Source organism: Macrobrachium rosenbergii, chromosome 44 (genome assembly GCF_040412425.1).
Source record: "Macrobrachium rosenbergii isolate ZJJX-2024 chromosome 44, ASM4041242v1, whole genome shotgun sequence".
NCBI lineage: Eukaryota > Metazoa > Arthropoda > Malacostraca > Decapoda > Palaemonidae > Macrobrachium > Macrobrachium rosenbergii.
The window spans coordinates 28,074,140-28,095,969 of NC_089784.1; the positions used below are offsets into that span (position 1 = coordinate 28,074,140).

The window sequence follows — 21,830 nt, forward strand, 5'->3', positions numbered from 1 at the left end:
TTTAATTACCAAAACATCTGGTTTAGTTGCTTCTTGAGAAGACGAACTATTCTGAACAATTTCTTTTTGGGGTTTTGCCATTCACTCAGAGGAAAGAAGAGTTAATTAGGCTGAGATAAACGGGGAACTCATTAAGGGATTACCTCAGTAGGTAATTCCTTTCTCCCCGTGTAGTTACTAATTGGATGATAGCTAATGTGTGCTAGGTTTGGTAAATAATCTCTTAAATTCATAATATTATATGAATGGTTAGGGTTTACATGACTCTAATGATGCTGATGATTGTGTGTGTGTGAGAGAGAGAGAGAGAGAGATAATCTCCATTTGTTGCATTTTGGCAATACGATGTTCAGTTCACAATATATAACCGCCTAGTAAAATGTTAGCACACCGCTGACTGCATAATCAGAGAAAATAAGTAATCATTTGTTTGACCAATACTTGGACAAATTCTGTTTGTTGTAATAAAAGAGAGAGAGAAAGGTGATGGACCAGGATTTAGCGAACTGAGGGTTTGAGAACTTTTCCTTTGCGAGCTACCTTACACATAAATGTTAAAATATACACATACCGATGCCGCTTTATTGTGTTTCTGGTACACATTTCATCATTATTAGTTTTAATAAATAGTTTTTTTTAATCTTGGGTTTACATTATTTACATTGCGTACTTTAAAAAGCTTAAACATTACGTCATTATCACGTGATCAAAACAAACCCGTGTCAAACGATCTGAGCGTGCTATTTACTCCTCGCTCTGCCAGTGGACGGAACCGGTAAGTCTGTCTTACCGCGGTTTGTATTGTTATAAAAAGGTTTTCACTTTACTATGTGATTTTATAGGACAAATGAATGAATTAGTACTTATAAGACAGGTAATTCTTAAGACAAATTAGTGAGGAGGCACTCAAGTTTCTCTTTGGGCCAAATTGCAGGAATTCTTAAAGTACACCTAAGTGTATATGAATTATGAACTCTACTTTAGTTAGTGTTTAAATAAAATAGTTAATGTTAATACCATGTTATTTATGTATTTTTGAACAGAATAGGTTAATGAACAATGATTATTCAATCGAGTACGGACAAATTATAACGCGGGATCAATCACTACGCAACGCCGGTGTTGTTAAATTGGATCAGCAAATCAAGAAGGACAAGAACGTCCGTGGGTTGTGAATTACGGGTTGGTTAAGAAATCTGAAACGGTATGTACAAGGTAATCTCTTTTATGCCCATAGCTAATTGCTTTTAGCCTAAAAGTGTAATACTGTAATAAATACAAGTCATGCCATATCCAAAAACCGGTCCTTTTTAGGTCTACGCCAACCTAGCCTGGCCTAGGTAGGGCCAGTTTAAGCTTGTTAGGCCTAAGCCTAGGCCAACCTCATAGACATAGTTCTTTAATTTTCCTTGCTTAATGTAGTCACGATTTTGAGGTAAATGACACATAAATATTCAGTTTATTAATTTCCTACCAAATATGTGGCCCATGTAGTTTGCAACAGCTTTTCTAATATTTTATGAATTTTCGACCTTGACATTAAAGCTTCATTTACGCCCAGCCTGGGCTATACAGGGCACTTACATCATTTATTAATAATTTCTCCCGAAAAATGTGAAGGTTTTCTCACTGTAGCATTTCCTTACATCTAATAAACAATATCTCTATGTAGAGATCTTCCTTAGAATTACCTCAGTCCCATTCGGGATGAACATAAAAATGTGCAAGGTGGCATACTGTATATCACACACAAACAAAGGGTGGTAAATATTCCGGTCTGTGACTGGTGGGAATCAGGCCTGCAGTTTTACTATTTTTGGTGTGTTTCTGAAGCATTTTATTTTACAATTGGCTAATGTGGGCATCAGTGAGAACATGTTTTTGTTTTGGGGGCGTGGGGGAAAGGAGGTCAAATGAATGAAAGTCATGGACATGGAGTAACCTAACCAACCATAGTTAATCCTAATCCATTTTATGACGCTTGACCCTAGCATACTTAGTTTTACTTTAAAGGACATGGCCTCAGAGTGGGCTTCCACTTCCTCATGAGAGGTAGGGCAACTATTCGGGGTTGAGAGACACGGGTGGCAGAATTTTCACGTTTCACTCGATATTTAGTTGGAGAAATAACAAAAAAATTAAACCTTTAAGAAAACTTGAAAAGACTGAAGCTTCATTAACAAAATGAGCTATAGGAAACTGCTGTACGAACTAAAATAAGCATGTGAAGTCTTCTTAAAATAGGTGTTGATGGCAATTTGGAATCCAGTATGGCATCTTCCAAAAGACTGTGACAAATTGAATGGCGATTGGACAATTCCCTCCTAGCATTCATGTAACGGTGTACTGACACAAATTGCATATATATGTAATGTTTATAGACATTACTCAAGATTTTAGTTGTAATCAGCACGATAAAACATTTTGTTGCCTATACTAGTGGAAATATGAGACTTAGAATTCCCGTCTGTCATGTGGTTGAACTGAAATGCATTTTTACCTTTAATCCTTGGTTTCATCCTTACTGACATCACAACTGAAGCTCCACGGTGCTTATTGGATTGAAATTATGCACATTTTGTTCTTAATTCACTCAGATTACCACTTAAATACCACTTAAAATATGTGAGAATGTTTGTTTACAGTACTTTACACCATCAAAGTAGCAAAACTGTGGCGGGAACAATTTTCGAGCCTTATTGTACATCTGGCTGCCACAAACATCCGAGAGTAGACGACACATTAGTGAACTGTTTACGATAGAAATGTCGTATTTTGTTGTTAGGGCTTTTATTACTGTATAAGACCAAAATACCCCCAAAAGCTGATTGCATAGCACATTCTAGTATATCTGTCATGTTACTCATGCAGCCCAGATTGAAGAAACAAAATCACTAGAACCTTAATATTCTACCCAATGATTGAGGACATATAAAATACAGCATACAACATCCTTATTGGCAAGTAAAGTGGTTTCACCCAGTGGTTGGGGGAATAACACACACACACTAATCAGTCATATTTGCCCGATAATTTCCTACCACAGTACAGTACAGTATATGTGTAATTGTAGTGCAGATAATCTTTGCTAAGTAAAATTATGCTTAAAAAGGGAGAAACTTCTTGGTCAAACATAACCTCATCCAGAAATAAGTATCCTAGGCTACTTTGATCTCTCCCCCACAACCTAACTTTCCAAAATTTAAAAGTATCAAATTTCAAGTATCATCTGCATAGAACTTTAAACTTTATAGGTCACTTTTTCCACAGACTGACAGTCATATTGAGACTAAAAAATCCTTAAACTTTTGACCTTATCTAAACATTTTTCTTATCACCTTGCTTACTATGTTGTGTGTGGAAAATCTTAGTATAGGTAACTTGATTTGGCTATCAGCATTACTTGTAGGTATTAATCTTACAAAGAAATTACTTTATCCTACTGATTATCTGAATGCTTACCTTGTAGTTTACTCATTTCTTTGTGCCAACCAATGATTTCACCATATTTCATTTTATTTATCATCTTTATAGCCTATATTCATCTTAACCCATTCTGGCTGACTAGGACTGGTCTTGCAATGGAGAGTACATAGTTATGCACTCCTGATCAAGTAAGACTTCATAGGTTAGGCTGTGAAATATTTCTTTTAAGTGATGCTTGCAGAACCAAGTATATACCATGGATCCTTCAAAAGAAATACAGTATGTTTATTCAAACACTTCTCTATGCTGTTTTTGATAAGCCTTTTGTAGGCATTTTTATCACTCACTGAATGGTGTATTTCATAATTTTTTATGGCAAATGCATTATGAATGGATGCCTTGCCTGACCCCAGCCCTTCATTTTTAACTGGGCTTGGGAATGATCATTAGTGGCTATAATTTGCAAAATAGTCAAATTAATTTGTTATTCAGTCATTTAATTTACTTTCTAACTTACCTTGTACTTCATTGAAAGATGTTAAGTCTAACATATCACATATCTCCAGCTGGTTTATACAGTAGTCTAAGCAGTTTTTTGGTTCAAGAAATTGTAAAGTTAACTATATCATCATAATAAACATTTCCTATGCCAGCTTTCTCCCTGTGTGGGGTCAGATGTGAAATTACTTCTATCCATTGCACTGTTTACAGTATACAAAGTTTTGATATGGTATCGGGTTCAGGTCTTGTATACAATGAAATTTGTATTTACTACTGCATAATAAGTGTTGAAATACATGTACTATTATCAATTCTAAGTATGTTTTATATTTACAGGAAATGTCTGAAGTAAAGGAAGTGGACATTTACAGAGACACCCCTGTACGTCTCTTAGGTAAGATATGTTCTACAGGCAGTCCCCGATTATCAGTGGGGTTCCGTTCCCGACAGCGTGATGATAACCGAAAATCAGCGATAATAGTGCCGATCCTCGGTTATCAGTGCCAATAACCAGGAGTATGCATCGAAAATTCGGTTATCACCGTCGCTAGACAAGCACCGTAAAACCGGATCACCGATAACCAGGGAATGCCTGCACTGTATTAACTTGAGGAACATAATTATGGTATTTTGAGGATCTACTGGTACAGTAGTTCCTTTTTGTGGTACAGTACTGTAGTTCCTTTTTGTTGAAGATTTCATTTTTTATATACACACATTTAGATTCATTGAAATTTTCCCTGCTTCATATTTCTAATATTGCGGAAAATATATTTCTGAAAGTTTAGTATTGTTAGTTTGTATTTGATCTATACTTTGTTTAGGATAAGGCAACTTTGGTAACAGATTAGTACTCGTTGAACATTTGGAATATACCAGTCAGAATTAAGGTTTTCTGCACATCCCAGTCTTTTTGGTAAAAAAAAAAAAAAAAAAAAATAGAGTATGAGAATATGGAATAGTGGCATTAGGTGTGGATTTCAAAATTTGTCAGGATAACTTAATGTAAAGACCACACGATACTTTCGTATGACTGCTTGCAGCTTGTTATTTAATACAAATTTATGTTGGCTTCTCAACCATCAAAAATTGTTTTTCCAGTATGAACCCACTTCTTTTACATGGCCTTAGATTTTATAGTAGAAAAAAGAGGAAAAAAGTAAGTATAGCTTAGTTTTACCAGACCACTGAGCTGATTAACAGCTCTCCTAGGGCTGGCCCGAAGGATTAGACTTATTTTACGTGGCTAAGAACCAATTGGTTACTTAGCAACGGGACCTACAGCTTATTGTGGAATCCGAACCACATTATAGCGAGAAATGAATTTCTATCACCAGAAATAAATTCCTCTAACTCTTCATCAGCCGGCGGCGGGAATCGAACTCCGGCCCATCGAATGACGGTCTGAAGTTCAACCAACTCGGCCAACAAAGGGCTAGAAAAAAGAGGAGTCCTAACCAAATCCTTCAAATAACACATGCACTTTCAATTCCACAGGCCCTCCAGCGGCAAACTGAATCACTTATTGTATACTCTGAACCAGCTGCAATGTGCTTGTATTGAATTTTTTTTTTTTTTTTTTTCCAGAAATTATATTAGTTTCACACAGCAAACCAATTGTTTTTATGTCATACCCTAGACCTGCCGGAATGAAAATGAACTTGTGAAGTCTGCGTACAATAGTACCCAGAAGTTGTGAGGACTGTCAAGGTGTTATTAGATGCACAAGTAGGTAACTTTGCTAGGATGGGTTATACTAAGGACATCATGTCAACATGAGGACTTATCTATTCATAAGGGTATAGTAACTAGTAGCCCAAGATTTCCTTGCAAATCAGGACTCTAGGATGATGAATCTTTCACACACCTCATGAATGGCTAAAACCTGACCTGCAGCTCCCACAGGTCCAGTGGAAAAGATAATTTAGGAAGTGCATTTTCTTGGGGCTTGGAAGGTCTTCTAATTTCAAGTTCTCTGTTCCTGCTTAGAAATGTACCCTGTAGCCTTTATAGAGGGCCTTAGCACTAGTGGCAACATAAGCATGTCAAAATTGCGCAAGAACTCAGAGATACCTGCTTGATTGTCTGGCGATGGTGGCAACAGAGGCAGAATTATAACAACCTATAGCCCCTTTTATGTTAGTTTTGTGTACACATGGGATTCCATGTCAGCTTGAAGAAGTTAGACCTAGTGCCTTCAGTGACAGCTACATGTTCAGGTTCGGATGTCAACTTGGAACCAGAGTTGGTTAGCCTAACAAAGGACTGGATCAAGAGATTGTCCTTTATTCAGCAGTTTCAGCGCCATCTGTAACCTTCAGCCAAGTTGTAGCAATCCCTGATCAGGCATCTTGTGTCGTTGGAAGCTGATCCCACTGGGCTGCTTCAGATTGGAGTCATTCTGACCTCAGATTGTGAGGTCATAGATGGTTGTGTCTCAACCTAACAGTTGCTTGGTAGTTGCATTTGAGGTTGTCTGAAAAGATTTTCAGTGGTAGTAAGACCCCAGTCACGTGGAGGTATTGATGTTTACAGATGCATTACGTCATAGTTCCAAGGTTTGTCCTATGATGGTACGAAAAAGCAAATGGTCTTAGCGGAGGAAAGCCGGTTCTACTGTCTTGAGTGGTCAGTGAATCAAGAATTTTGTGAGGTTCTTTGATGTTAGTGGGGCATACCATTGATAGGTCTGTTTGCAGTTACCCTGAATTGCAAATATCAAGTTTACCTCTTAGCCCAGCCGTACCTAGCAGCTTGGAAGATAGATGTGATGCTACATCCTAAGGACAGACTGGCTTATACCCCTTTCTAATGTTCAGCCTTATCTAGCAGGTGTTGGTCAAACTCTGATTGTCCAAGAATATAATATAAAAGTGAGCCTCATAGCTCTCCTCTGAAGCAGTCACAGACCTTTTAGCCATTTTGATGGACAACTTTAGGAATTTCCTGACTTCTAAGAACTCCCTCAGGTTTTACAGCAACCTCAGGATGCTTCAGCTTCTTGCCTGGAAATAATCTGGGAAGGTCTTTTATAGGAGGCAGCTGCAGCCATCATAGGGTCTTGTAGGTGATTATTATTAGTAGATGATTGAGTCAGTATTTGTCACTAATACTAAAATTGAAATTTAATTGAATGAATTTCATCTCACATGGTAAGTGTTATTTTGTGCTAAACTTAAAGGAACTTAATAAGCTGCTTTCTTTACCATAAAGTGTAATGAAAAAAGCTTTTCTTTACTATACTGTATGGGTTTGTTATTACTGTGAGCAACCCTCCTATCTGACTCATTGCTCAAGTGCCATCTGGGATCCTACAGGTAGGCTCTATGCAAACACTGTGGGTACTCAGCAACTTGGCCTCCAAATGAATTGTGATTTGAGCAAAAATGTGATAAAGTTTTTATCGGATACTAGTTTTTCATAAAAACCCATCCTCCCACCACATGGGTTTTGCAGTCTTTTCCAGACTACATAAAATGTGGGGATGCCATTGAACTACCATACTTCATCTGTTAGACAAATGACAGGGGGTATGAGTTTGAATGTGGGGACATTCAAGACTGCTAGTATGGACAAATGTATGATTGGTGGGTGTTTTTTAAAAAACTAGGTTTGTGTAATGAAGTAAACTTTAGTAAATAGTTATCAGTACGGCACTGTAATCTCACCATATGCAGTGTATCTTTCAAACTGTCAGCCATTTTCTTTCTCTTTGTTTTACTTGCAGGATATGCAAATGAAGTCGGGGAGGCATTTAGGGCCCTGACGCCTCTGTGGTTTGTGCGTTCAACCTATGGTGTTGCATCAGCGTATGTGATAGCTGATACTTACGACAAGTCTTCCAAAATGAGCAAGGTAAAGATATTTTCTGGAAAGTTATGAAGTCTAAGTTTTTTTTCTACCGCTGTCATTTTCCCAAGTACGGAAATTATGCCTAACAAATAGTGAAATAATGATAAATGATCAGTATACAACACTTTTATTCCCAAGATTGTGCCATGCTAAAATGAAGTCAGCAGCATTAGTATGCTTGGGCAGCTATGACTGGGCTCTTTAGCATGCTCACTTGAGGTGTATCAGTTACAAGTTTGATTTAGTTACTTGATTTCTTTTGGGCCATCTTCTGTCAGTTGTTTTAGTCATCTAGCAAGAACAAGAGTATTGTTATTTATTTGGAATGATTCTTACCTACTGTTGAAGTTAGCTTATATCTTCATGCCATTAGGTGTGATTGGCATTCAAAATAAAACAACGCTTGGCTAACCTGCTAGAACTGTCATTGTAATCACCTGTTTCCCACATTCTTGTCAGAATTCTTCATGCTGTGTCCTTATGCAAATGTTGCGAATCACCCTTAGCAATAATTTTGATGATTCATCATCCTCATTCAATGTGGTAGTCAGGTAACTTTAACAGTAGGTAAGATTCATTCCAAACAAGGAAAATTTTCATGGTAAAATTAATTATTTGGATACTTACCTACTGTTAAAGTGGAAACCCACCCATCCTTCCCACATCTTAGTGGGTGGTCATGAAGAATGCTGACAAGAAAAACATTCCAGCGCCACCTGGTGGGAAACAGATGATTACAGAGACAGTCGTAGCGGGTTAGCCAAGTGTTATTTTGTTTTATTTTGAACGCCAATCTCACCTAACGGCGCAAAGATATAAGCTAACTTTAACAGTAAGTAAATATGAAAATATCGTATATTTTCATGTATAAGACGACCTTCAGATAAGATGAGGTAAAAAATTATGACAACTTTTCATGAATTTATCTCATATCTGTAGTACGAGTATAAGACGACTCCTAAATTACAAAACCATCTGTGTATAAGCTAGCTTTTGCAATATGTAAAGATGATGTTATTACAAATGCTGTTTTACTTACTGTATCCTTAGAAATTCAAAATACCATATATACTCGCTTATCATGCGGCTTTTGAAGACCTAATTTTGAAGCTAATTTTAAGGGGGTTGCATCATACACGAAATATAAAACTAACATATGTAATATTCACATATTAGTATCATATTATAAAATACAAACATAACATATATGCATCTTTTCCATGGATCTTTTAACAAGTTATGCTTTACTTCGCTGTATCCAGTAATATTGTTTGCATTCGCATATTACTAATTGTATTATGAAATACAAACATAGCGATCATGTGCCATTTGCATTGTTTAGGTTTCGTGAACGGTGACAATGATACCTTCCGGGAATTTTTGTTTCGGCATCAATTCAGTTTCTGTTTAAAGATAACCATGGGGGTAAGGTTTTGTCCCATTTGCCATACACGTGAAAACAACAGTAAAATGTGTTCTTTCATGCTGAGTACAGTAGTTTTGATTAAAATACTTTTCTCTCCAATATTATTTACAGTTGAGTTTGATGGCATATCAAAGTTTAGGAGTTTCCTCCATGTTGCCGATGCACGATAATTTATAGTCATTAAATCTTGAACATTGTTTGTTTTCTCAGCTTCAGCTACAACATGCAGCTTAACCCTCTGGTGATCCGATGACGCAAAACCGCGTTAATAAATATTTTGATGTAAGTGCTCAAATGATGTGATTTCCGCGTCATCCGTAAGTTATTTTCGGGGGAAATTCACAAAAAAAAAAAGGTCATCCAAAGAACACGACGACTGCGCCATTGTATGGGCAGATCTGTGGACCTAAAAGAAAATGCAGTTTTCATTTTTTTCTATCATTATTCATTACTGAGTAATTAAAAAAAAGATATATATATATATATATATATATATATATATATATATATATATATATATATATATATATATATATATATATATATATATATATATATATATATATATATATATATATATATATATATATATATATATATATATATATATATATATATATGATATATATATATGATATATATATATGATATATATATATATATATATATATATATATATATATATATATATATATATATATAATATAATATATGTATGTGTATATATATATATATATATATATATATATATATATATATATATATATATATATATATATATATATATATATATATATATATATATATGAAACTGTGAGTTCAAAAGAATTTATGCATGCTTAGATCATTTTTTGTACGCCTGTTTGTGCATCTGTAAATAACTTCAGTGTGCATGTATTATATATCGTTCGAAATGCCATTCTTTGTACTTTATCGTGGTGAACAGCAAAATGTAAAAATATCAACTTTTCTATATAATAATAGTTGCCATATATTTTCTTTGGAAAAACAGCTTGTCCATAATGTAACGACAGTTGCTCAATTTTATTCCAACAATACTTATATCTTTCTTTTGTGCATTTTATAGGAAGTTTATTTAGCTTTCTAATGCCACCTTTATTTTTTTTCTATCTTTATTACCTTTATTTTTTTTCTATCTTTATTCCTTACTTAGGTACGATACGAAACGTGAACGTAAGTAGGTTGGAAAATCTGAAAATTGCACTTTGTAAAAAATTACCATTTTTAATTGGTAACAGCTAATTAGCAAACACATTTATAGCAAAATGATTGCTTCCATGTGAAAGTTCAAATATTTCCACACAATTTACCTATAAAATAAACTCCCCAAACCTAATTATTATATTTTTCATATTTCAAAAAAATATCTACAATTTTCCTTAAAAATTTCAAGTTCATCACGTCTTTTTTATTATTTCTAAGGCTTGCAAAGATTTTCTGATTGCTTTAGGAAAAAATTCAATCATTTGCCAACATCATAAAACAAACCAGAAGCGCATATCAGTTATAGTTTGGACTATAAAAGAAACTTTTCCGTGCAAGCCCCACTTTTACCTCCACAGCATAAGTTGCATACCAGGTAGCGCTATAGGAACCCCCGTAAGTACGAGAGGGTTAAATTTAGCAGTATATTTCCTTGCGATCTTTTCTCCATAGCGAATAAGGATATAAAGTAAAATATATATCAGTCCTATTCTGCTTAATGTCATATGTAACATAACTACAGTACAGGCGGTCCCCGGTTTACGACGGGGGTTCCGTTCTTGCGCCGCGTCGTAACCCGAAAATCGTCGTAAGCCGGAACATCGTCGAAAATCGTCAAAAATCATAAGAAAACCTTACTTTTAATGCTCTGGGTGCATTGAAAACGATGTAAACTGCATTATTATTGAGTCTTACATCAAAAAACCTTCAAATTATGATTATTCTGCCATTTTGGGGCCATATTTCTTCCGTCGGATCGGCGTACACGCACGCGTCGTAACCCCGAACATGCGTCGTAAGCCAGGAAATAATTTCTGATGAATATATTTGAAAAGCGTCGTAACCTCGGAACGTCGTAAGCCGGAACCGTCGTAAACCGGGGACTGCCTGTAATTGTTTACTACTGTATTGTACGATGGTTGAAATGCAAGCAAAACAGCTGTTGTTATCCGATTTGGTTGTTCATAGCCACAGCCTAGACCATGTTCATAGCAAAACAGTTGTTTCTCGTTCAGTTGTTTATGGCTGTACTCTTTTACTCAACGAGTATAACGTAACTAACGATACTTTTATCATTTGCTTTTACTTTTTTAACTTATTTAACTAGAAGGTGGGGAAAAAGAGATGGAGTAAAAGAGGTTAGTCCATAGTAATCTGGTCTCTCAAAAAAGGAACTCACATGATACATGAGATACATGATAAAATAATTTTTTATGGGTGAAAATTTGGGGGTCGCACAATGCACGAGATCGCGTGTTAACGAGTATATACGCTAAACAAAATGAAGTCGATTCTATATCATGTTTTTCCTACATACGTTGCCTAAAAGGGAAACATTGTTTTGTTTAAATTTCATTGCGAAGCATAAGTAACCCCTAACAACAATAAGATAAACTATGATAATTATCATACATAATTATTGTTCGTATGACTGAATTGTTCTTAACAGTTACAAACAGCCTGGGTTTTTAATGAAAAAGGAATATTATGTTGTCCTAAGTCCTAAATGTTATTACTACCGTAATAACATTTAGTGTAATTACTACCGTAATTACACTAGTTACCGAAAGATAAAAATTGCTGTGAGCGCAACCATAACTCAATATTTAGGCTACATCTTGTCAGCTAGCCTTGCATAGATATAAAGTTGATTTCATCGATATGAATTTATTCCTCAAATAAAATAAGCTATTTATTATGAAGATATGACAGTAATATGTAAGGTAAAAAGGGTTTTATTACCCCTATTATCAGTTTATTTCATAATGTGAATCTTTTCATATATGTCGGTGGTTATCGCACCGAGGCCAAGGCTAGCCTACCGTTAAACATCACTTAGAATTCAAGGTTTGATTTTTAGAATGGTAGTATAAGACGACCCCCAATTTTTAGGGGTGAATTTTATGATTTAAAGGTCGTCTTATATGCGGAAATATACAGTAATTAGTTTTACCATGAAAATTTTCATTTTGTTATGTGTATTGGTATTTGATCATCTCCACACTTCTTGCATCCTTAGACATATTTGACATTCATATTTATGTGTGGTCCCTTGATTTCTACCTCATAAAGTTGTTGATGTCCGTGTATATTTTCTATCATTTGACACAGTTACACAATGTGGTATGGAAGGGTAACTTCCGGTTAAGCTTTGGTGGTGGTAATGTATACAGTTGATGTCACCAGTATATAAAATGACTGACCAGTTTTAACAGAATTTATAATTAAATATGAAGCACTTTGTTAACAAAATAATGACAGCTATGAAGTCCCTGCCTTCCATCTGTATTAGCAAATCCTTAACACATAGCTCCAGTTATAATAACTGGTATGTTAGCACAGTAAGGAGTAAATAAAGTGTTGTGTTAATGTAAAATAAAAATTAGTATTTTGTAAATTGTTATTTGATGAGTTTTTATTAGTGAATTATGCATAATATATGTTCAGTTAATTTTTATGAAAATGTAAAATATTACAATACATCAGCAAATTAAAAGAATATTATATAAGATTTTAATTTGAGACTTCTTTATCATGGAATAATTTTGCAACTTTTGTGAAATTTACTATCTCTAAGTGGGGACACTTACTTGCTTTGCAATTTACCAAGTATTTTGTGTGGGTGTGAGCCAGCCTAAACTGTACGTGATAGTTATTTAGCATTGGACATCCCTTTAATAACCTTTTACATAATTAAATATGTTAATGTTTCAGCAACCAGGTGCAACACAACGTGCTATCACACATGCAGCTGTAGATACTCTGGTATGGCAAGCATTTGCATCTGTTATTGTACCAGGTTTCACCATTAATCGAGTATGTGCAGCATCTTTGCTTGCCATGGCACGAGCTATCCCAAAAGTACCCCTCACAACTCGTAAATGGATAACTACTGCCATAGGGTTAGGGTGCATTCCTTTCATTGTCCATCCAATTGACTCTGGTGTTCATTTTGTTATGGACAATTCAGTCAGGAAGTACATGGACTTGGCTCCAAGGGAAGAGGAATAATAAGTTTCATGCTTCAACTTTCTACAGTACATCTTACCATAAAAGAACATTTTAAATTTAACATTTTAACAGCCATAGCAATACCTTTTAAATGTAAGCATTTCAGCAGCCCAATATGTAAAGTTCCTATTTTTCTGAATTATGGGTGGAAAACAAACTGTAACTTGAACTAAATCTTTACCAAGATCTTTGGATGTATTATAGCTAAAAAATTATAGGTTAAGAGTACTTAAAGTTTATAACTTGCACAACTATATGAAGTATAATTTTTCTTATTCTGTATTTTATAAGTGAACAAACATATTTGGTTTATTTTTATTTTTTCATGGTTGTACACCTGAAATCAAAATATTTCTTCCAGAGGAAACTTTCTGAAATGCACAAGTATTGTTACACTTCAGTCTTCATAGAGTCTCATACTCTTAGCTTTACCCAGTTAGGTTAATTATTGTCATTTTAAATTTCATCAAGAATCTGTTTAAGGGGAGTGCCGATGCCGTAAGACCCCATTATAAAATAAATGACTGTTTCTACCTTATGATTGAAGGGATTTGGTTCAAATTTTTACCACTTATTCTACAACTGTTATCTAATGAAAATTCTCTCATGTAGAAATTTAAAAATTCGACCTCTAAATTCATTTGTTTTGCAGTTGATAAAATCATGATGTCACTTTTCAAAAATAATAGTTGCAGAGAAAAGTGATTTTTCCTGCAACAAAACGAAGATATATAGTTATACTAAACTCTGTAAAATTTCCATTGAATTTGGTTCAGTCTTCTTGGAGAAATAAGCATTTAGTTTTGAAAAAAGTAAGTTTTGAGAAAACAGCAAAAAAAAATTTTTTGGGGGGACTTTCAAGAATCCTGAGAATCAGGACATCTAGAACAAGTCACCCCTTTATCATTATAACCCATTTTGTCTATGACGCTACCGCGAGAGAGAATGGGATATTTTACTGGGTGACAATTATTTTTGTATATATATATATTTTTTTTTTTTACGGGCTTATGTACAATTTGTTGTTCACAGTGTCGTACAAGCGATGAACAAAATTGTCCATGAACCAATCTAAAGATTTTTTTTAGCAGTAGCATTTCAAGATATGTTTATTTACACATAAAACAGTCCAAAACAGTGTATAACTCAAACTTGATCCTATCCAAGATTATTCATACAGATTTTGTTTACGTGTTTTACAATTTGTCGTTCAGTGCCATACAAGGGACGGACAAAATTGTCCATGAACTAGCCTGAACATTTTTTTTTTAGCAACATTTCAAGATATGTTTATTTTCAGATAAAACAGTCCAAAACAATGTATAACTTACTTGATCCTATCGAGAATTATTCATACAGACATTTTTTACATGTCTTTTTACAATTTGTGGTTCACAGTGCCACAAAAGCAATGAACAAAATTGTCAGTAAACCAATCTAAAAAAAATTTTGTATCATTATCACTTCAGGGTATGTTTATTTAGACATAAAACAGTTGAAAACTATTAATAACTAAAATTCAATTATTCCTCGAAATTCGGCAGTCGGCGCACCCCTTAAACACACTTCAAGATTGAAGATAATCTAGCTTTGCTTGTCACTATTTTTGCAAAATAGCATGTGCAGGTCATTTATTTGAGATTGTAGTGAGAATTACTAGAGATGATATAGCTTTGATAATATGACTTAATGTATTGCACAAACTTTTATCGATGACTTTTGTGGTTAACAGCCTTTGGATAAGCTTACTCTACCTTAATGCAGTGTGTACTGTATGAGTTACTGTTAAAAAAGGAGTAATGTAAGAATATTCTTGCACAAATTATCGTCAAAGAATATTCAGTATAGACCAGAAAAAGTTATTTCTGATAGTCTGAAACAATAACTGTGTCAGATATAAATTCAGTTAGGTCTAAATGGAAAGCTTGATGTATTGTTTATATTTTGACAGTTCAGTAATATATTTGCTTTCTTGAGTCAAACTATAAATTGGTTTAACAACTTCATTCCCATGCTTCACAGCAACTTTAACGTGCTGTGGAAGAGATGCATATAATTTCATGCTTATGTATTTTTACTTTTATGGTAACTCTTTCTAGGATCTTAACGACTGAAAACTTTTGGTGCTCAAAGGTAACACTCAAGATGTCAACTTTCATACAAAGAGGTGCCTTAAAGTATAGGAATTCATTTGCCAGTACAATTGCTCCTTTTAAAATGTTTATACTGTGTGGCAATTAGCTGCTTGCTTGTATTGCAGGAATATAAAAAAATTTAATAAAAATGCTAGATGCACATTATTAACTGTACCTCAGGGATAATTATTTCTAATGAATAAACATCCCATTCAGCTCAGAAGTTTCGAAGAAACATTCATATGCAATTTTTTATCCACATGCTTTTTTAGGTGTTGGTGTTATATTTTAAGTTAACCTGCAAAATATGAATTGTGTCATTATGTGGAACATTTTGAAGTTTATTTTCTTAAAATTTTAATGCTTAAATTGTATTTTGTATTCTTGGTGTACTTAAAAGCACAAGTTGTATCATACATTTTGGGCACAAACTATTTCACAATAGTAGTAAACTTCATAAATTCCTTTGAAATGCCTTCCAAAGCATTTGCATTTAGAGTTTTAGCCATGCCTTCCAAAATCTTCAGAAGTGAAAAGCATTGATGCTGTCACAATTGAAGCTGTATTGCTACTATCATAGATTATAGTGGAATACTCAGACTCCTAGTTGAACATTGGCATTCAATTCCAGCAAGTCCTTGGCATTGGAGGTAATTTTATAGAGAATTGTATGTTCAGAATTTGTTCATCACACTTCAAATGAATCTTGTTCTAGGGGCATTGAATGTACAGTGTTTGGGTTATGAAGTCAATAGAGACCTCAGAACCTTGATATTCAGTGAAGTATTCTGTCTAAGGACTTGAAAACTGAAGGCCTTAGGTATGTTCTTAGTTTATGCTTTACATAGGGATAGTCCTTGAATATGCTTTAATTAGTGAACCATCTAGAGTATGCTTTAAGTAGATATACCCTGTACTTCTAGTTTATAATTTTAAATAGGCACATAGTGTATACTTTCAAGTATTTGTCCTAACAAGAAATGACCTTTTGAAATGTTATAAGAAAGGTACTGGAGGGGTTTGTTTTTCTGTAGTGTGAACAGTCTCCTGTCTCATGTTGTGAACTTATTTGTATCTAGTGTATATCTGAGTTTGCATTTGTTATCACAGATACAGATTGTAGTTCTGTTATCTCATAGACAGTTCAGCTGATATATATACACTTGCATCTTCAAAGTTTCTCCAGAGTAGTTTCCTAAACTCAAGGTTTAAGACAATGCTCCTATAGTTTAAATGATTGTTTTAGCTCTTTTCATGGTCATGTTCTACAAATATAGAATAGTTATCACTTTTACTGTTCTTATTACTTTCCAGTCATTAGTAAGGAAGTTGATGCTTATGCAGTATAACAAAAACAAAATTCGTGAACATTTACACCTCTTTCCTGTACAGGTGTTTGAATGTTTTGGATTTAATTATTTTTCATAAATTGTAGGTGACCAGAATAGTTTTTCATCATTGTTGAAATTTATATTTATCACCTTTTATTATATTATATTATATACTCGTATTTGTCATGTGTTCAGCATTTTCTTTACACTTAGTATTTAATATTGGTCTACAAATAAAGCCCACTTTGTATTTAAAAATAATTGTATAATATTTTTCAATATTGTATTTGATTTTATTAATGGCTCAACTCACTTCTGTTGAAGTAAGAGGAGTCTACGAAACTTTGTTGTGAGTGGACAATGTTGATATTTGCATGAAATCAGCAAGGCTTGTAGTTGTGTGTATCAATGTCCCTGCCATGGAAAAGCCCAGTTCAGTTTAGCACATTATTTTTTATGAATGTTTACTCATTAAAATTTATTCTACAGAAATCACATTAATTACAAAAGCTGGGTGAAATTACATTTGTAATAATACAATAGCATAAATTTTTACTTAATTTATTACATGGGCTACTTATATGTAGTAGCTTAAAAATTAGTAGTTTTGTTTCACATTTCTCCATGAAAACATTTTCTGGTATATGACTTGTTTTATATATGACTTTTCATCTAGTATTCTATACCATTGCTTAAAGCCAAAATAAAATTAATTTTGTACAATAAATTTCAAAGAAAACTTTTAAGGTATAATAGTTACAATAAATTTATTTGTAACTGGTATTTTTTCATGCAGATTTCACAAGTTAATGAAAATCCTGTAAATCTAACTAAGCAGTTTAAGTGTATTTTGTTTGAACCCTTATTTTTGGTGCAATAGTTAATATTGTTGTACAGTATACTAAATCAATGTTACACTACATCACTTGTTTTAAAAATATGGCATGTACAGTATACTGTACTCCAATTTGGATTGTTTTTTGAAATTGTGATATTGTTAATTGTTCAAGATTTCAAAGTTATTGTTTTGCAAACAGTTGTTCAAGATTTTCAAATAAAGTTATTTTGTCAAGTGTTTCTTTTCTGTTATTCTTAGCTAATACTATTTCATCTGTTTCCCTTGTCAGTTATTCTAATACTAATTTGTCTTTCCCTTGTCAGTTATTATAATACTAATTTGTCTGTTTCCCTTGTCAGTTATTCTAATACTAATTTGTCTGTTTCCCTTGTCAGTTATTCTAATACTAATTTGTCTGTTTCCCTTGTCAGTTATTCTAATACTAATTTGTCGTTTCCCATGTCTTTTAAGTAGTGTTAGAAAAAAAAAAAGATATTCTTTTTTTTACATTCTGGACTGCAAAATGGTAATAGAAGTCTAAATTTTAGAAAGACATTTTGATAATGTAGTCTTAACATAAAATTCATGTACGAAACTATTCGTTTATTCACATACATATAAATATTCACCGTTTCACAAGTTTCTGTAGGTGTTGTCGTGTATACTCCCACACAAAAAGTGCACCTGAAACATGAACATTAAGTGAACGGATGATACCCGACTGTGGAATCTCAACGCAGACATCCAGTAATTGAAGTAGATCACAGGGAATGCCTTCTCTTTCATTTCTGAAAATGAAATTGATTATCAGTTTGGTCATACAGTATTACTGAAAAGGATGCCAGCAAAAAAGCAATAATAAAATGTAGGAAATGCAATTAGGTAAAACATATTCTACCAGGTAAGCAGCATTTGGAATACAAAGATTTGGAATACATATGATAACTCTGAACTTTAGTGTGTGTAATTAAGCAGAAAATTTTATATATGGTGCCTTCCATGGATTTTACAAAACACGAAGTTGAAATTGGTTTATCACCAAAATAATAACAATGAATTAACAGTCATCAAAATTCAACCGAAACAAAATCCACTAGGGTGCCAACTTTAAAGATCTGTCTTGGATAGTGTCCTATCATCTCCTCAATGGTGCAGGTGCAGGTGAAAGGGTTTGCAGCAGCACACAGCACAATGGTCAACCAGACATTCCAGGGAAGATGGGTATATGACAGACGAGTTCAGTCACTAGGGTTGGTGTTAGCAACAATTGGTCTTGGTCTTGACACCTCAACATTTTGAAGATTCTTTGATCTAGGAAGACGATTGAGTTAGTCCTTTAATCTCAACAAACAGAAGCTGTTACTGTTTGGCTATGTCTTTACAGACCGTGGGCATAACAGTCATCAACCATATCACACTGAAAACATCACTTCTTGTCCAGTCAACGAAATTTAGCAACGATTGGGTCTGGTCCGTACTTGGATAGGTGACTTCCTGGGAACAGTGGATGTTGTTGATGTCTTTCGCATCCATGGTTAGAAACATTGGGACTAGTCAGTACTTCGATAAGTGGCCTCCTAGGAACTCCAGATGCTGCTGGCGTTTAGGAGACGTCTTTCACATCCATGATTCAAGTCTTGCAACTTATCGTCATTCTGCCTGATTCGTCGGGAGATCAAAAGTGTATGAGCATTCCACTTCTAAGGACGCTAAAGGCTACCAAGTGCCCGAAGGCCTTTTGTGTTACCGCTTAAGACTTCACCTCCAAACTAAGTGCCGACAACTTGTTTTTGGTTCCAACTCGGCCAAGAAGCGGTGTCTAGGAGCTCCATTTCTTTTGACTTTATGTATGATCAAATGAACATACTCCACAGCTGATGCGGTGTACAACATACGTTGCAAGTGAGACTTCAAAAGGTCAGGGACATTGGTCTGCCCTAGTATTCAGGAAGAACCTGTCCGACAGGTACTAAGGACAGGAATGCGGTCATAACAGACCACATTTGCCCCCTTTTTACCTTCAGGACGTTACCCATAGATCCTTGAACTTTTTCCTTGGGTTCTTTGGCGGCTGTTCAACAGTCATGTATATCACCCTGCTCTTGAGGACAGGTAACATCTCGCCTAAGGTGTACGGCTGCAAAAGAGGGGGTGTGTGGGGGACTGGGCTCCTACCTTCTCTTTTATACCCTTCCAAGGGACGGTTAACAAACTGTCACTTGCTGGACGGGTGTGCATGCAGGTGTTCTAGATGACTGAGTATCCTTTCTATAATCTAGCTCTTTTTGGATTAATAGATGCAACTCCTACCCTCTCTCTAGCAAGGGGAGAGAGGGACTGACAATGAACAGACCCGTTGGTCATCTTCAGCTTTACTGTCCCCAACAATATGGGTTCATCAAGCCTATCTTCGAATCAATGATATTACCTTCCACATGCTCAACAGATCAGAGGCATGGGTCTCCTGCCTTTCATCTTACATATCCAGGAAAGAGGCTCCAGGTGAGGTGAACCACCAGTCAGTTCAGATTTGCTCAAAATCCTCCCACCAAGGAGTAAGTCTCCCCTATGTAAAGAACGAGGGTTTGTATATGTGTATGAACAAATGACAAATTTTAAAGTAATTTGTATTTTTCCTAACATACAAACATGAGTCTTACATAAATGGCCCACCTCATTATGATACCTGGGTCAAAAGGTAAAGTGAATGTGACCTACTGGATGGAGGGGATTCCTCCCCTTCCATCAGTAGCCAACTACCAATATCCACCTTGTTTTAAGTTAAACGGCTGACTCCAGCTTGTACTGAAAGTAAATCCACTATGTAAAGGCCTCAGGTTTGTATATTAGGAAAAATACGAATTACTTTAAAAATTTGTCATTTTGGAATACAGTAAGCTGCATTTTTATCCTTGTCAGGTGTCAAGTAAAAAATTCAATAGGAAATTAATTTTACAGTACTTAGTTTCATACTTACTACTTCAATGGTAAAAACTTTTAGAACACTGTATATGAAAAAAATTCTATTAACTTATCAATCTGGTTTAAAGGATACAAGATTTTAAACGGTTATTATTCACCCATTAGTTACTCAGAATGCTGTTTTACTTGAAAAAACTACAAAAAATGAAATAATTCATCAACTGAGGTAGTTAACCAAAATTAATGACTTGCAATAAGCATACTACTGATCTGATGTCAGTATTATAAAATTAGTTTATTGAAAATATCATATACCAATCAAAATATTCCATGTATCAAACTTATTTAATATTCTAGAATATATAAATGCATTCAAAATTAATTAAACAACTATGAAATTAAATAAACATGATTTCGGGATGTCTTCATATTTACAATGATTTGATGAGTTCACAATCTTTTAAGACTGGAAGTATAAAACCAAGATAAGGAAAAAAAAAGAGAACTTAAGTTCCTAAGCTGACTTTTCTACAGCCTGTTCATGAAAAAAAAAGACAACTTACCCAAGTATTACTACAGTCCTTTCTGGAAATTCATATTCTGATAACAATTTACTATTTGCAGTTTGCTCAGCTGCTACCAGGGTGTAGCCTTCCCTCTGCAGTTCTCGTAGATACCTTGGTAAATCCTCTGGTTTCACCTACATTTGATAAAGATACTATGCTACAGACAGATACATGACAGTGACCAAAATAATATTTTATGCTACAAAATATTGGTATGTATTCCACCTTAAAGAGTAGTTACTGAAAACTATAAATTAGCTGGTAATAAAAATTAGGGAACCAGTTTTGTAGGAGAGGTTAACAGTTCAATTTATCAGTTACCAAACACTAAACCTACACTGACCTTTACCATGTTAGGTACAGAGTGATTTTCCTTGAGCTTTATAAAAAAATAAAAATATGGCATCTACTTCCATAAAAGCAATGTTAATTGTAAGTTCAGCATGTTGTTAAATTTAGGATATATCTGGAATAATCTGATATCTTTAACTCTAGAATGTGTATATGGATCTAGATCCTTGTAACTCTGAGGTGTTTTATAAACGATCATATAATACATATACTGTACGTCAGATACACCATTGTATACTACACGTA

At 34.4% G+C, this 21,830-nt stretch overlaps 2 protein-coding genes across 3 annotated transcripts in view; one reads left to right on the forward strand and one right to left on the reverse strand.

Moving 5' to 3' along the window:
- The first annotated feature begins 640 nt into the window (after nucleotides 1-640).
- On the forward strand, nucleotides 641-17,979 carry LOC136829460 (mitochondrial fission process protein 1). 2 transcript variants are annotated; one of them, XM_067088151.1, is made up of 5 exons: nucleotides 641-775; nucleotides 1,044-1,204; nucleotides 4,264-4,321; nucleotides 7,655-7,782; nucleotides 13,145-17,979. In XM_067088151.1, the coding sequence occupies exons 3-5, from the start codon at nucleotides 4,267-4,269 to the stop codon at nucleotides 13,439-13,441; spliced, it is 480 nt and encodes a 159-aa protein (XP_066944252.1). In that variant the 5' UTR covers nucleotides 641-775; nucleotides 1,044-1,204; nucleotides 4,264-4,266; the 3' UTR covers nucleotides 13,442-17,979. The 2 variants fall into 2 exon arrangements, with proteins under 2 accessions (XP_066944252.1, XP_066944251.1); XM_067088150.1 differs by lacking the exon at nucleotides 641-775 and having other exon boundaries at nucleotides 1,112-1,215.
- Nucleotides 17,453-21,830, reverse strand: part of LOC136829459 (probable methyltransferase TARBP1) — a 67,650-nt gene continuing 63,272 nt past the window's right edge. Inside the window, exons 12-13 of the mRNA XM_067088149.1 lie at nucleotides 21,231-21,367; nucleotides 17,453-18,533 (exon numbers count right to left, since the gene is read on the reverse strand). Of these exons, the coding sequence (XP_066944250.1) occupies nucleotides 18,371-18,533; nucleotides 21,231-21,367 (300 nt within the window). The 3' untranslated portion in view covers nucleotides 17,453-18,370. The remainder of the gene's footprint in view (nucleotides 18,534-21,230; nucleotides 21,368-21,830) is intronic.

What these genes read in the sequence shown, in the direction of transcription:
- LOC136829460 (XM_067088150.1), top strand. An exon ending in CACCCCTGTACGTCTCTTAG is followed by an intron (nt 4,322 to 7,654) that starts GTAAGATATGTT and finishes TTTTACTTGCAG; the next exon opens with GATATGCAAATGAAGTCGGG. An exon ending in AGTCTTCCAAAATGAGCAAG is followed by an intron (nt 7,783 to 13,144) that starts GTAAAGATATTT and finishes TTAATGTTTCAG; the next exon opens with CAACCAGGTGCAACACAACG.